Source organism: Coregonus clupeaformis, chromosome 6 (assembly GCF_020615455.1).
Source record: "Coregonus clupeaformis isolate EN_2021a chromosome 6, ASM2061545v1, whole genome shotgun sequence".
NCBI classification, from domain to species: Eukaryota; Metazoa; Chordata; class Actinopteri; order Salmoniformes; family Salmonidae; genus Coregonus; species Coregonus clupeaformis.
Genome location: NC_059197.1, coordinates 10,593,985 through 10,610,196, shown reverse-complemented (window position 1 = coordinate 10,610,196; position 16,212 = coordinate 10,593,985). Strand labels below are relative to the sequence as shown.

The following is a 16,212-nucleotide window of genomic DNA, read 5'->3' as shown; positions in this document are numbered from 1 at the left end:
GGGGAGCCAGAAACCAGGCGGGTCCAAGAAGAGTACACCAGGAGGGGGAAACTCGACAGTGTTACCGGTGTGGGGAGATGGGACATATCTCCTGGCAGTGTGGGAAACCAGCCGATGAACCTATGCCCACTGCGGAGTCCTCCAGCTCAGCACCCACACACCGTTTTGCCTCGCTCTTGGGAGTCGTAGATGGCGGCCCAGATCGACCCCCCCACCTGCCCGGTAACTGTGAATCACCATGATGTGGAGGCCTTACTGGATTCTGGTAGCCGGGCCACCCTGGTGCGTAAGGATTTGGTGGGCCCAACGTGTCTGACCCCGGGGAAAGTCCTCCCAGTTTCCCTGTGTCCATGGGGACACCAGAGAATACCCCATTACTGAACTTACAATGACCAGCACACGGGGAACCATACACACGACGGCGGGGGTGGTTGATTCCCTCCCCGTCCCTGTCCTAATTGGACGAGACTGCCCAGCCTTTTACCCACTCTGGAGAGAGTCTCAGGAGAGGATAACCCGAGTACCTCGGAAACGGAGAGGCAAGACTCATCCTGGGAAGGCTCCGGTGCAATCCTCCGAGTTACTCACTCCCGCCCGGGCTCTGATAGGGATGGCAGGTGCCCAGACCGACACAGAGACGGAGCTACAGAATCTGGACAAAGAACTGTCTGGTCTGAAGGGGACCGCTGAGAGGTATCGTTTGTTAAAGCAACAGTTAGACATGAAGACAGAAGAGTTAGATATCCTCCAGGCTAAACTCCAACAGAGCTCCTTCCCTAAGCAACAGGAGGAGCTGGAGAGGCTGCGCAGGACCATCGAGGAGTGTGAGGAGACCCTGCGCAGTAGTAAGGAGGTCCAGAAGAAGGCAGAGGAGAAGTACAAGGTGTTGGAGAACAAGATGAAGAATGCGGAGGCAGAGAGAGAGAAGGAACTGAAAGCTGCTCAACAGAAGCTAAACTCTGCTAAAACCAAGGCTGATGCGTTCAGTAAGAAACTCAAGGAGAGACAACAGGAGGCTGAGTCCCTGGTCCTAGAGGTGGAGGAGTTGAAGAGAGAGCAGGCTGGCAAGCACCACGGCAATGCGGACGCCCTCTCCCGGCGTGATGCCTTCTTCGCTGCCTTTACCCCGACGAGGACGTCGGTCCCGAGGAGGGGGATGTGTGATGTCACGAGAGGCTGTGTCCTGGAGGGACGTTACATCCCCCTGAGGTGGCTGCAAACCCAGACAGCTATGGCTCCATCTGCTGGTATGGTCGGGAACTCCAACCCTCTATGGCCAATCTTCCCACGCAGCTGAAACCAATCAGGAGCTGATGAGCTGAAGGTTTGTTGAAGGGAAGAGACACGGTCTCCAACCTGGGCTCTCTGGAGGACAAGAGTGCTGCACGTCCACTTCCATGAGGAATATAAGGATTTGGAGATACTTACCTTTGGGAAATACTCACCGTTGGATATATGCACCTGTGGAAATACGTGAGAGACATTTGGAAGGACTTTTTGCTGGGTTGGCCACTAGCTGCAACGTGGACTACAGTAAGGCTGGGGAAAAGTTATCTGAGCGAGTGAGAATTATGACTTTGGATGTGGAAGAGACATCCCTGAACTGTTAACCCTTAAAGAGCCACAAGAGAACAGAATTTTGTTATATTTTCGTTAATTTCCCAAGACCTATAATAAAATCCTTGTTTTGTTTGAACCTTGTCTCCTTGCACTACTTGAGCAATCCCGCTGAAAGCTGTGTAGCCTCTCGTGACGTCACAACGCCTATGTAGATATTCCATAAAAAATCAGCTGTTTCCAGCTACAATAGCCATTTACAACATTAACAATGTCTACACTTTATTTCTGATCAATTTGATGTTATTTTAATGGACAAAAAAATTGCTTTTCTTTCGAAAACAGGGACATTTCTAAGTGACCCCAAAATGTTGAATGGTAGTGTATACATATACTGTAACCTCCAGCAAAAAAAAGAAACGTCCTCTCACTGTCAACTGCATTTATTTTCAGCAAACTTAACATGTGTAAATATTTGTATGAACATAAGATTCAACAACTGGGACATAAACTGAACAAGTCCCACAGACAGAAATTGAATAATGTGTCCCTGAACAAAGGGACGGTCAAAAGCAACAGTCAGTATCTGGTGTGGCCACCAGCTGCATTAAGTACTGCAGTGCATCTCCTCCTCATGGACTGCACCAGATTTGCCTGTTCTTGCTGTGAGATGTTACCCCACTCTTCCACCAAGGCACCTGCAAGTTCCCTGACATTTCTGGGGGGAATGGCCCTAGCCCTTACCCTCCGATCCAACAGGTCCCAGACGTGCTCAATGGGATTGAGATCTGGGCTCTTCCCTTGCCATGGCAGAACACTGACATTCCTGTCTTACAGGAAATCACTCACAGAACGAGCAGTATGGCTGATGGCATTGTCATGCTGCAGGGTCATGTCAGGATGAGCCTGCAGGAAGGGTACCACATGAGGGAGGAGGATATCTTCCCTGTAACGCACAGCGTTGAGATTGCCTGTAATGACAACAAGCTCAGTCCGATGATGCTGTGACACACCGCCCCAGACCATGACGGACCCTCCACCTCCAAATCGATCCCGCTCCAGAGTACAGGCCTCGGTGTAACGCTCATTCATTCGACGATAAACGTGAATCCGACCATCACCCCTGGTGAGACAAAACCGCGACTCGCCAGTGAAGAGCACTTTTTGCCAGTCCTGTCTGGTCAAGCGACGGTGGGTTTGTGCCCATAGGCGACGTTGTTGCCGGTGATGTCTGGTGAGGACCTGCCTTACAACAGGCCTACAAGCCCTCAGTCCAGCCTCTCTCAGCCTATTGCGGACAGTGTGAGCACTGATGGAGGGATTGTGTGTTCCTGGTGTAACTCGGGCAGTTGTTGTTGCCATCCTGTACCTGTCCCACAGGTGTGATGTTCGGATGTACCGATTCTGTGCAGGTGTTGTTACGCGTGGTCTGCCACTGCGAGGACAATCAGCTGTCCGTCCTGTCTCCCTGTAGCGCTGTCTTAGGCATCTCACAGTACGGACATTGCAATTTATTGCCCTGGCCACATCTACAGTCCTCATGCCTCCTTGCAGCATGCCTAAGGCACGTTCACGCAGATGAGCAGGGACCCTGGGCATCTTTCTTTTGGTGTTTTTCAGAGTCAGTAGAAAGACATCTTTAGTATCCTAAGTTTTCATAACTGTGACCTTAATTGCCTACCGTCTGTAAGCTGTTAGTGTCTTACCGACCGTTCCACAGGTGCATGTTCATTAATTGTTTATGGTTAATTGAACAAGCATGGGAAACCGTGTTTAAACCCTTTACAATGAAAATCTGTGAAGTTATTTGGATTTTTACAAATTATCTTTGAATGACAGGGTCCTGAAAAATGGACATTTCTTTTTTTGCTGAGTTTGTGTGTGTGTCTGTGTATGTATGTATGTATGTATGTATGTATGTATGTATGTATGTGTGTGTGTGTGTGTGTGTGTGTGTATGTATGTGTGTGTATATATATATATATATATATATATATATATATATATATATATATATATATATATATATATATATTTGTGCGTGTGTATGTATACATACATACATACAGTTGAAGTCGGAAGTTTACATACACCTTAGCCAAATACATTTAAACTCAGTTTTTCACAATTCATTACATTTAATCCTAGTAAGAATTCCCTGACTTAGGTCAGTTAGGATCACCACTTTATTTTAAGAATGTGAAATGTCAGAATAATAGTAGAGAGAATGATTGCTTTATTTCAGCGTTTATTTCTTTCATCACATTCCCAGTGGGTCAGAAGTTTACATACCCTCAATTAGTATTTGGTAACATTGCCTTTAAATTGTTTAACTTGGGTCAAACTTACCAGTCAAAAGTTTCGACACATCTACTCATTCCAGGGTTTTTCTTTATTTGTACTATTTTCTACATTGTAGAATTATAGTGAAGAAATCAAAACTATGAAATATCACATATGGAATCATGTAGTAACCAAAAAAGTGTTAAACAAATCATAATATATTTTATATTTGAGATTCTTCTGCCTTGATGACAGCTTTGCACCCTCTTGAAGTCTGGTTATAGTGTCAGACTGTTGTGACTTGGACTGATGTTTCACCTCTGCCTGTCTTTGTCATTCCTCCGTCTCTCTTCCTCTGTCTCTCTTCCTCTGTACTCGCTCTCTCTACTTCTCTCTCTCCTTCTGGTTCCCTCTGTCTATTTCTCCCTCTGTCTCTGTCTCCCTCTGTGTCTGTCTCACTCTTTCCTTTTCCCCTCTGTATGTCTCTGTGTCTCTCTCAGGGTACTGGAGGAGGCATCAGCCAGCCAGGCCAGTAGCAAGAAGGACAGTCGCGTCGACTTGTCCGGGAAGAATCGCACCTACGACATCCGCATCGAGAACTTTGACGTGTCGTTTGGCGAGCGGTGAGTGGTTCACACTTAGGCTGCGTCCGAAATGGCACCACATCCCTATTAAGTGCACTACTTTTGACCAGGACCAGTACTTTTGACCGCGATCTGCGAGCTATATATGGTAAGGTGCCATTTGTGATGAAGCCAACTCACTCATTCTCCTACTGGAGCAGGTGGTTCATTCTAATCGGCATCATGCAATGCTTCCACCAGTATTTACCTGGTATTTAAAAGGAGTTGATGTCGTTATGATAGTTACTTTCTGCAAATTACTTTAAAGAATTCAACACAACTACCTGATATCAAATGGTGCATAGCAGTGCTTGTTTAAATGAACCGCAAACAACTGAGTAAATCATAGATTATTACTGTGTAATTACCCTTTTATTATGTCATCTCTTAGTTAATACCAGACAGTGAGAGAGCGACAAAGAGAGTAGGAGAGAGACAGAGACATTTCTTAGTCTGTCATGTAAAGCAATGTGCAAGCAACTTGTCTCTCTCTCTGCTTTTCCAGGTCCTTGCTGCAGGGGGCAGAGCTGTCTCTGTCGACAGGTCGCCGCTACGGCCTGATTGGCCGCAATGGCCTTGGGAAGACCACACTGCTGAAGATGCTGGCAAGCCGCAGCCTGCGCGTCCCCGCCCACATCACGATCCTGCACGTGGAGCAGGAGGTCGCTGGCGACGACACCGGTGCGCTGCAGAGCGTGCTGGAGAGCGACACGGTCCGGGAGGGGCTCCTAACGGAGGAACGCCTGCTCAATGCGCGCATCGCCAACGGAACGTACGTCAGTCTTCCTTAACCAAATACTCCCCAAAGCTGTCAACAGAGGGGTCATATTGGAAGGAGTCAATACTGGCAGCCTTTGCAGATTTAAATGTTATTGTTGTTGTTGCAGGATTTTTACACTTTTGGGTTTGAACCACATCAGTCACTAAACCTGTCGTTTATTCTATTCCATTTTAGAGCTGAAGGAATGGAGACTGTTCGACTGTCGGAGATCTACGCTAAACTGGAGGAGATTGAAGCAGACAAGGCACCTGCCCGGTAAAGAGCCACACTAAACATGTCTGCATATAATAACTCCCGAGTGGCGCAGTGGTCTAAGGCACTGCATCGCAGTGCTAGCTGTGCCACTAGAGATCCTGGTTCGAATCCAGGCTCTGTCGTAGCCGGCAGCGACCGGGAGACCCATGGGGCGGCGCACAATTGGCCCAGCGTCTTCCAGGGTATGGGAGGGAATGGCCGGCAGGGATGTAGCTCAGTTGGTAGAGCATGGCGTTTGCAACGCCAGGGTTGTGGGTTCGTTTCCCACGGGGGGGGAGTATGAAAAAAAACTCACTTAACTGTAAGTCGCTCTGGATAAGAGCGTCTGCTAAATGACTAAAATGTAAATGTATAATGTCATATCTGTGTTTTACGTTACATTAGCAGTGCATTTATATGTATACATAATGCCATTGGTGTGTATACTGTACAACAGACGACTATGCACGTTGCAGTATAATTGTAGAATGAGTGTATGCATTTGATAATTTGATTGTTTGCTGTTTCTCTCTCTCTCTCTCTCTCTTATACAGAGCTTCAATCATCCTATGTGGCTTAGGTTTTTCTCCCAAAATGCAAACACAGACAACCAAGTAAGTTCTCTCTGTCTGTTTCTGTCTCTGTCTGTCTGTGATTAACTGATCTCTCTATGTGTGTTCTCTTCACAGGGAGTTTTCTGGAGGGTGGAGAATGAGATTAGCTCTGGCTAGAGCGCTCTTCGCCAAGTGAGTCTCACTTCTTTTATCCAAAGGATAGAGATTATATTAGAATATTTATGTACATTTATAAATCTCCTATGAGTTATTTCCTGAATCTCAATGTATAGACCATACATTCAACAGACAGTTTATCAAGACATAAATGTGGCGCTGCTAAGTATTGTTAAGCTTCAAGTTTCTAAATAATGTGTATATTTTGTATTTTATCTCTTTTTAGGCCTGATCTTTTGTTACTTGATGGTGAGTGAGTAAACCACATTAAGTATTTTAGTTTTGAGGATCTTTGAACAGTTCAATGGTGTCCAGTAGTCAGCGCAAACGCCCTCTGACTGACTCTCTGTTTGTTTCTCAGAGCCCACCAACATGTTGGATGTCCGAGCCATTCTCTGGCTGGAGAATTACCTGCAGGTAGGTTACTCCTGCTTACCGACACTCGTAAAATTGCCGAATCCAGTTCGGTGCCCTTCTTCCACCATATTTCTTCCTCAAGTCCAGGGCAAGGGGTGTGAATGAGTTTCAAAACAGGAACATACGTTATGTTTTAATTTCCAGAATGTGGTGGGTAATTCAACTTTGCTTTCAACACTCTGGGGGTGTTCTTGAGAGAAAAGGGGTCCGCTAAATTGGCAGGAAGGGACACCTGCTCACGCCCAGAGCAACGCATACATGGTTAGCCTCAAATGGATTGTGTGGTATCAAGAGTTATGAAATTGCAAACAACACTCAAGCCAAAATGTGACTTAAAGGTTGTGTCCCAATAATATTTCCCTTCTCCTGAAATGTGCACTCGTTCAATACTTCCTACAAATCTAAAGACATTGGATTAGTGGAGGCATGGGCTAGGTGGAGTTACCACCATATTTCTTATACCAGTTATTTCCTTTCAAATCAGTGAATGGAAGTGAACGAGTGCACACTTTGGGAGGAAGGAGAGATAATTGTGACCATAGCTAAAGCATGAGCAACAAGTTACATTTCCATATTGCCTGTTTAACTCCTCCGCCCCCCACAGACCTGGCAGACCACCATCCTGGTGGTGTCCCACGACCGGAACTTCCTCAACGCCGTTGTGACTGACATCATCCACCTGCACTCGCAGCGGTTGGAGAGTTACCGCGGCGACTACGAGAACTTTGTCAAGACCAAAGAGGACCGCCTGAAGAACCAGCAGAGGGAGTACGAGGCCCAGTTTCAGTACAGGGAGCACATCCAGGTTAGGAACCCACACACAGTTTCAGTACAGAGAGCACATCCAGGTTAGGAACCCACACACAGTTTCAGTACAGAGAGCACATCCAGGTTAGGAACCCACCCACAGTTTCAGTACAGAGAGCACATCCAGGTTAGGAACCCACCCACAGTTTCAGTACAGGGAGCACATCCAGGTTAGGAACCCACACACAGTTTCAGTACAGAGAGCACATCCAGGTTAGGAACCCACACACAGTTTCAGTACAGAGAGCACATCCAGGTTAGGAACCCACACACAGTTTCAGTACAGAGAGCACATCCAGGTTAGGAACCCACACACAGTTTCAGTACAGAGAGCACATCCAGGTTAGGAACCCACACACAGTTTCAGTACAGAGAGCACATCCAGGTTAGGAACCCACACACAGTTTCAGTACAGAGAGCACATCCAGGTTAGGAACCCACACACAGTTTCAGTACAGAGAGCACATCCAGGTTAGGAACCCACACACAGTTTCAGTACAGAGAGCACATCCAGGTTAGGAACCAACACACAGTTTCAGTACAGAGAGCACATCCAGGTTAGGAACCCACACACAGTTTCAGTACAGAGAGCACATCCAGGTTAGGAACCAACACACAGTTTCAGTACAGAGAGCACATCCAGGTTAGGAACCAACACACAGTTTCAGTACAGAGAGCACATCCAGGTTAGGAACCCACACACAGTTTCAGTACAGAGAGCACATCCAGGTTAGGAACCCACACACAGTTTCAGTACAGAGAGCACATCCAGGTTAGGAACCAACACACAGTTTCAGTACAGAGAGCACATCCAGGTTAGGAACCAACACATTTTCTCTCGCATTGAGGTACGCACAGACAAGCTAAAAGGCCTATGGCAAGCGTAAAAACAATGCACTTTCTAAGCATTTGTCTTTTGCTGATTAGTGTGTTTATTTTATATGATCTTGATATGCCAAACGTATCAACGTCCTGCTAAATACTTATTTGATTATATATTATAGTACCTTATTACTATATATTATAATCGTGGATTGATCACCTCCCTCTGTGTCCCAGGTGTTTATCGACCGGTTCAGATACAACGCCAACAGAGCGGCACAGGTGCAGAGCAAACTGAAGCTCTTAGAAAAACTGTGAGTAACCATCTATTTCAAAAATAACTCGCACCCCACCCTGCTTTCTCTCATTGAGTGCTCCTGGGAATTACAGCCTTAAAGTCCATTTCATTGTAAAGGATAACTCCCATCTTGCACGCGCATGGGGAATGGTCATTGTAAAGAATATCTATCGTGGTCATCCGTCGTCCATTCCCTCGCTGCTCTTCTCTCCTGCAGGCCTGAACTCAAACCTCTGGAGAAAGAAACCGAAGTCACCTTAAAGTAAGAGACCGCTCCTCCTGTCCCGAATGAAGTCTGGTTTCAATTCTCATATTCATCTGAGAGCTAACGTTTGTGTGTTTGTCCACAGGTTCCCTGATAACTTTGAGAAGCTGTCCCCCCCAGTGCTCCAGTTAGATGAAGTGGAGTTCTACTATAACCCTGACCAGCGCCTCTTCACACAGCTGTCTGTGTCTGCAGACCTGGAGTCTCGCATCTGCATTGTACGTATTAAACACACTGCTCTCAATCCTGATAACTAGCTTGATTGATACAAGTTCTAAATCACGTGCACTGCTAATAGTTAGGGATGCATAATTATTATAATTGTTCTATTTTTTGTTTATTGTATTTTACACCCTTTTTCTCCCCAATTTTGATCTTGTCTCATCGCTGCAACTTCCCAATAGGCTCGGGAGGCAAAGGTCGTGTTATGTGTCCTCCGAAACATGACCCGCCAAACTGTGCTTCTTAACACCCGCCCGCTTAACCTGGAAGCCAGCCGCACCAATGTGTCGGAGGAAACGCTGTTCAACTGATGACCGAAGTCAGCCCGGCCCGCCACAAGGAGTCACTAGAGCGCGATGAGCCTAGTAAAGCCCCCACGGCCAAACCCTCCCCTAACCCGGACGACGCTGGGCCACTCGGGAGGCCCCCTAATATTGTACTTTAAACCTGTGAAACACTTCCACAGCTAATGCTCTGTGCTAAAGCAGTACATACAGTCGCTCTCTTGCTCTCTCTCAGGTGGGTGAGAACGGGGCGGGTAAATCCACCATGCTCAAGCTACTGATGGGAGAGTTGGCGCCTGTCAACGGCATCAGACACGCCCATCGGTGAGTGTGTCCACAGGCTCCCTTATACATTTCAGAAGCTGTGTGTGTGTGTGTGTGTGTGCACGTGCAGGGGAGTAAACTACAGCTTTATTTCCCTTTCTCGCTCAGGAACCTGAAGATCGGTTACTTCAGTCAGCACCATGTGGATCAACTGGACCTCAACGTGTGTTCAATTGAGCTGCTACTCAACAAATTCCCAGGTGACCACCACTACCACCAAAACATACCAATACTGATCATTATCAAAGCCCGGGCTTTGTTCATTAGGCACCAAATGCAAAGAAAACTGATTGGAACAGGGACGGGCTACCTGGACTTGGTCCAATAAGAAATGCCCAGTTTTTTCGTTGTGTGGCCTAATGAACACAACCCTGGTGGTTGTTACGGATCCCTATAGACAGGTTAGCTGACAACGTCACGAAAACAATGCGCTCGCTTCAATGGGGCAAAAGCAGTGTGTTGTGATTCTGGATGGCCAGATAGCTAGCAACAATGACAAGAAGCTGCCATGTGGGGAATCGTAGGTGGCTTGTTTCAGCTAGTTTTATCTTGTTTTGAGGTGTTTTGACTGATGTCATGTCTATGCTAATATGGCTAAGATTCGCTAGCTAGCTAACCAAGAACTGTAAAGATGTATTTGAGAGACAACAAGTGCTCATTGTGCAAATGTATTTATGTTTTCAATAAACATTGGAGACTAATTATAATTTACATTCTGGCAACAATCTAAGCCAACCCTGTCTGTTTTGGCCCATGTTGCTTAACAACCAACCCATCTATAGCCTGCAATCTTTGTCATCTGTAACCCCTTTTTTCTCTCTCTCCCACCCAGGTCGTAACGAGGAGGAGTACAGGCACCAGCTGGGTGGCTATGGGATAACAGGGGAGCTGGCCACTCGGCCGGTGGCCAGTCTATCAGGAGGGCAGAAGAGCCGGGTGGCCTTCGCCCAGATGACCATGCCTTGGTAATGTATTTTATTATTACACATTGTCAAATTGTCATTTTGTGGAAGTAAACTGGTTTTAGTTGAGTGTAAAAAACGTCCTTGTACAAGCAGTATACAACCTCCTGACCATGACGTCTAATAATGGTAATGTAACCATCTCTCTATCCTTCAGATGTTAAACAGACTCTGTGGTCACTCAAGAACCCATGGTAGTTGTTGCAAGAGTAGGGATGTAACCCCTTCCTCTGTAGCTCAGCTGGTAGAGCACGGCGCTTGTAACGCCAAGGTAGTGGGTTCGATCCCCGGGACCACCCATACACACAAAAAAAAAAAATTATGCACGCATGACTGTAAGTCGCTTTGGATAAAAGCGTCTGCTAAATGGCATATTATTATTATATTACAGTGGGGAAAAAAAGTATTTAGTCAGCCACCAATTGTGCAAGTTCTCCCACTTAAAAAGATGAGAGAGGCCTGTAATTTTCATCATAGGTACACATTTACATTTTAGTCATTTAGCAGACGCTCTTATCCAGAGCGACTTACAGTTAGTGAATACATATTTGTTTTTATACTGCCCCCCCGTGGGAATCGAACCCACAACCCTGGCGTTGCAAACGCCATGCTCTATCAACTGAGCTACATCCCTGCCGGCCATTCCCTCCCCTACCCTGGACAACGCTGGGCCAATTGTGCGCCGCCCATGAGTCTCCCGGTCGCGGCCGGCTGCGACAGAGCCTGGATTCGAACCAGGATCTCTAGTGGCACAGTTAGCACTGCGATGCAGTGCCTTAGACCACTGCGCCACTCAGGAGTACACGTCAACTATGACAGACAAAATGAGAAAAAAACTTCCAGAAAATCACATTGTAGGATTTTTAATGAATTTATTTGGAAATTATGGTGGAAAATAAGTATTTGGTCAATAACAAAAGTTTCTCAATACTTTGTTATATACCCTTTGTTGGCAATGACACAGGTCAAACGTTTTCTGTAAGTATTCACAAGGTTTTCACACACTGTTGCTGGTATTTTGGCCCATTCCTCCATGCAGATCTCCTCTAGAGCAGTGATGTTTTGGGGCTGTCGCTGGGCAACACGGACTTTCAACTCCCTCCAAAGATTTTCTATGGGGTTGAGATCTGGAGACTGGCTAGGCCACTCCAGGACCTTGAAATGCTTCTTATGAAGCCACTCCTTCGTTGCCCGGGCGGTGTGTTTGGGATCATTGTCATGCTGAAAGACCCAGCCACGTTTCATCTTCAATGCCCTTGCTGATGGAAGGAGGTTTTCACTCAAAATCTCACGATACATGGCCCCATTCATTCTTTCCTTTACACGGATCAGTCGTCCTGGTCCCTTTGCAGAAAAACAGCCCCAAAGCGTGATGTTTCCACCCCCATGCTTCACAGTAGGTATGGTGTTATTTGGATGCAACTCAGTATTCTTTGTCCTCCAAACACGACAAGTTGAGTTTTTACCAAAAAGTTCTATTTTGGTTTCATCTGACCATATGACATTCTCCCAATCCTCTTCTGGATCATCCAAATGCACTCTTGCAAACTTCAGACGGGCCTGGACATGTACTGGCTTAAGCAGGGGGACACGTCTGGCACTGCAGGTTTGAGTCCCTGGCGGCGTAGTGTGTTACTGATGGTAGGCTTTGTTACTTTGGTCCCAGCTCTCTGCAGGTCATTCACTAGGTCCCCCCGTGTGGTTCTGGGATTTTTGCTCACCGTTCTTGTGATCATTTTGACCCCACGGGGTGAGATCTTGCGTGGAGCCCCAGATCGAGGGAGATTATCAGTGGTCTTGTATGTCTTCCATTTCCTAATAATTGCTCCCACATTTGAATTCTTCAAACCAAGCTGCTTACCTATTGCAGATTCAGTCTTCCCAGCCTGGTGCAGGTCTACAATTTTGTTTCTGGTGTCCTTTGACAGCTCTTTGGTCATGGCCATAGTGGAGTTTGGAGTGTGACTGTTTGAGGTTGTGGACAGGTGTCTTTTATACTGATAACAAGTTTAAACAGGTGCCATTAATACAGGTAACGAGTGGAGGACAGAGGAGCCTCTTAAAGAAGAAGTTACAGGTCTGTGAGAGCCAGAAATCTCTCTTGTTTGTAGGTGACCAAATACTTATTTTCCACCATAATTTGCAAATAAATTCATTAAAAATCCTACAATGTGATTTTCTGGAAAAAAAATTCTCAATTTGTCTGTCATAGTTGACGTGTACCTATGATGAAAATTACAGGCCTCTCTCATCTTTTTAAGTGGGAGAACTTGCACAATTGGTGGCTGACTAAATACTTTTTTTCCCCACTGTATATGTTAATCCCAGTGTCTGGGCTAAATTCCCTAATGGCCCCTCTTACCACCACAGCCACCTAATCATCATCCCCAGCTTCCAATTGGCTTGTTCAACCCCTTTTCTCTCCCCTGTAACTCATCTCCAGGTCGTTGCTGTAAATTAGAATTTGTTTTCAGCCAACTTACCTTGTAAATACAAAATATACTGTACATCTGTCAAACTGCCCTGATAACACTAGGAACAGAACTGGAGAGAGAGGACATGAGAGAACGCTATTCATTTTGGGAAGTGTCAAGATCCTAATGATGAGATGGTCATAATCAGTCGCAGAATTTGTGATTATTAGGATTGCCAGCAGCAAAGCACCCCTAATAAAATGGTCGGAATAGCTAGTCGGAATAGCTCAATGCCCGATTGGTATTTTTAAAATACTTTGGCAACATCAAAGTACATCAACATCACTACTCGGACAACAAAAACGGCAACCAATTGGCCCATAGGTGCCGCTGTATTAAATATTTAAAGTCTAAGGTTCAGCCCCACTGCCCCGTTTGACGTACAACCACGAAATTTGGTATATCAGTGTTTCTCATCTTAAGGAACAAATTTGCTGCAAGGACCCATGAGGTCGACCATATTGAATTTTTATCAAATCTTCAAAAATCTTCTTCACATGAACCGCATATCCAGTAGACTTGACTCGAAACTCAGAATGTATGTTGATCATATCAGTCTCTACTAAGTTTGAGAAAAGCGTCAAAAGATGGAAGAGGAAATGGCAACTTTGTAAAAAATATTAATAACTTCACTTGTCTTCGCTCGATCACCTTAAAACTGATTAAGGGTCTTGACGACACTAGTAGGAAGGTGTATTTCAAAGCAGGTGTTGATATAAAAAAAAAAACGGAAGCAGCAAGCAATTCAGTTGTGAACCTCAAACAGCTAGCATTTATGCTAATGCTAAAAAGATTTTACAATTCTTCAAATGAAGTCTCGGGATTTGGCGACTACAGTGTTTGTTAGTTCCTACAAAGTTTGCAAAGGAATAATTGCTACGTCAAAAATAGCCACTTCATGGCGCTATAAATAATTTACTATTATATTTTGTGAACACTTGCACATAGTAATTTGAATTGTTACATGTACAAGGATGTATAATGCTTCAATGCAGCCGTCTCTTTCAGTCTGCTCATAAGCCAGCACCAGCACCCCGTTTCATTGGTGCTGGCAGCTATATTTGTTTCTCTCTTTCTCACGTTTTCTCTCTTTCTCTCTCAGTCCAAACTTCTATATCCTTGACGAGCCGACCAATCACCTGGACATGGAAACGATCGAGGCTCTAGCGAAAGCGCTCAACAAATTCAAAGTAAGCTTGTTTCACTGGAAGTCGCAGAGAAAATGTCCTTTATTTATCTTAGTGTTAATCAGTAGAGTAAATCTGGATAAACTGTAATTCATGGATTGGTTTTCTTTAAACAGCCACTATAAGCTTATTTTGGCCACCACTAGCTAACAATCAATGGAAGTGATAGCACTTGAACACTTGATGTTTTAATGTGCGTATATACCATTTAACTCTCTCCTCAGGGTGGGGTGGTCCTTGTCTCTCACGACGAGCGTCTGATCCGGCTGGTGTGCAGAGAGCTGTGGGTCTGTGAGCACGGGAACGTGCGGCGAGTGGAGGGGGGCTTCGACGAGTACCGGGATATCTTGCAGGAACAGTTCCGCAAGGAGGGCTACCTGTGAGAGGGAGGAGGGACCTTCCAAAACCTTCCACCCCAGGCAACTCACTCATTATGCCAACTATGACAGACCCCCCCACTGACATGCCAAGTTGCCAATTGACTTCAATTCCCAATAACCTAAAGCCCCCCCACTCTTCACTCCCCGACTGCCAATCATCATCCTCAGGGGGAGAACTTTGTTGAACTGGCTACTGTCCCAGCATCCTCTCTGCTCCCCCACACCACCGTTTTTGTTTTGTTTGTGATTTAGCTCGGCCCGGCAGTTCAAAGTGGCATTGTCCTGAAGCAGACAGGTTTTAGGGTACATGGAGTGCAAACTCTGTCCACATGGAATGTCAAGTGTGCGTGCACTCTGTGTACTCCGAAACTGCTCCGGCCTCCCCACTCCCAACCTTCCTGATCATAAAAGTTTGAGCCGGTTTGGTTCACTTAACAACAAGGATGATATTCCATCCTGTGAAGGTGGGGGCGTTGTACCTTTTAACTGTTAACCCCATGTGGGCAGCCATCTTGGAATAACGCTACATCCTTTAGCTCTCAGTAATATCAGTGAAGGGGATGAATACGTACATCAGAAAATGTGTATTTATTTCTCAATTTCTTCATCCATGTTGAATATGTGTGCGTGTTCATGTGTTTTATGTGTGTGATTGAGTGCGAGAGGGATGAAGTTTCTCCTGAACATGTGTGCTCGTGATGGAGAGGGAGCATCTCTTAATCAGTGGAACCCGGGGTGAAGCTGAAATGGCACACTGTTCCCAACATAGTGCAGTCATTTCAGACACCCCTGGTCGTGTTCATTAGGCAGGCAACGAAAGAAAACAGTCTGAAACAGGGAGGCACTACGTGGACTTGTTCAAAAAGAAACGCTTGTTTTCTGTTGCAAAAACGTTTTCTGTTACGTTACGTAATGAACACGATCCTGGAAACATCCATCTGTGTTAGCATTGGAAACCACCAGCACAACAACGGTGACTTCTACAAAAACAGCAGCTGGCTACAGGTCTCTCTGGGGAAGAAGCAGCAGTATCTCCAAGTAAAGAGGGGTATTATTATTATAAATAAATATAAATACATCTTAAAGACAATTATCAGAATAAAAAAAACTAAATTCCTTCTGCTTCAATGTTATATCGCTAACTTATAAATAGCTGTTTTAAGAACTATTCAATCATAACACCATGCTAATAAAAAAGCATTAATCATCCATCTGCCAGGTCTGATGATCTGCTCTCTGCAATTGTTAAACTAACACCATGCAACATTACTTTATTTTGAGAAAGTGGTCCCCGTATCATAACAATCTAGAGAAGCTGTATGGATAGAGTGTCTACCAAATGACAGGAAACACTCCAATAATATAAATGTTTTGTGAAAATTGTAAACGGATGCTTAATCATTCACAGGTTGAGTTTTACATTTTACGTCATTTAGCAGACGCTCTTATCCAGAGCAACTTACAGTTAGTGCATAAATTATTCTTTTATTTATTTATTTTTTCACCCCGTGGGAATCGAACTCACAACCCTGGCGTTGCAAACGCCATGCTCTACCAACTG

The 16,212-nt window shown here is 45.4% G+C and overlaps 1 protein-coding gene across 2 annotated transcripts in view; it reads left to right on the top strand.

Moving 5' to 3' along the window:
* LOC121567298 (ATP-binding cassette sub-family F member 3) overlaps window positions 1–16,138 on the top strand; it is a 38,136-nt gene extending 21,998 nt beyond the window's left edge. The window contains exons 6-21 of one of the 2 annotated variants that reach the window (XM_041877224.1): window positions 4,341–4,463; window positions 4,969–5,235; window positions 5,419–5,499; window positions 6,033–6,092; window positions 6,168–6,224; window positions 6,436–6,458; window positions 6,571–6,626; window positions 7,231–7,431; window positions 8,493–8,569; window positions 8,771–8,815; window positions 8,904–9,036; window positions 9,560–9,648; window positions 9,757–9,848; window positions 10,481–10,613; window positions 14,187–14,274; window positions 14,496–16,138. In XM_041877224.1, the coding sequence (XP_041733158.1) occupies window positions 4,341–4,463; window positions 4,969–5,235; window positions 5,419–5,499; window positions 6,033–6,092; window positions 6,168–6,224; window positions 6,436–6,458; window positions 6,571–6,626; window positions 7,231–7,431; window positions 8,493–8,569; window positions 8,771–8,815; window positions 8,904–9,036; window positions 9,560–9,648; window positions 9,757–9,848; window positions 10,481–10,613; window positions 14,187–14,274; window positions 14,496–14,654 (1,684 nt within the window). In that variant the 3' untranslated portion in view covers window positions 14,655–16,138. The remainder of the gene's footprint in view (window positions 1–4,340; window positions 4,464–4,968; window positions 5,236–5,418; window positions 5,500–6,032; window positions 6,093–6,167; window positions 6,225–6,435; window positions 6,459–6,570; window positions 6,627–7,230; window positions 7,432–8,492; window positions 8,570–8,770; window positions 8,816–8,903; window positions 9,037–9,559; window positions 9,649–9,756; window positions 9,849–10,480; window positions 10,614–14,186; window positions 14,275–14,495) is intronic. The other variant, XM_041877225.1, reaches the window with a different exon arrangement.
* The last annotated feature ends 74 nt before the right edge of the window (window positions 16,139–16,212 follow it).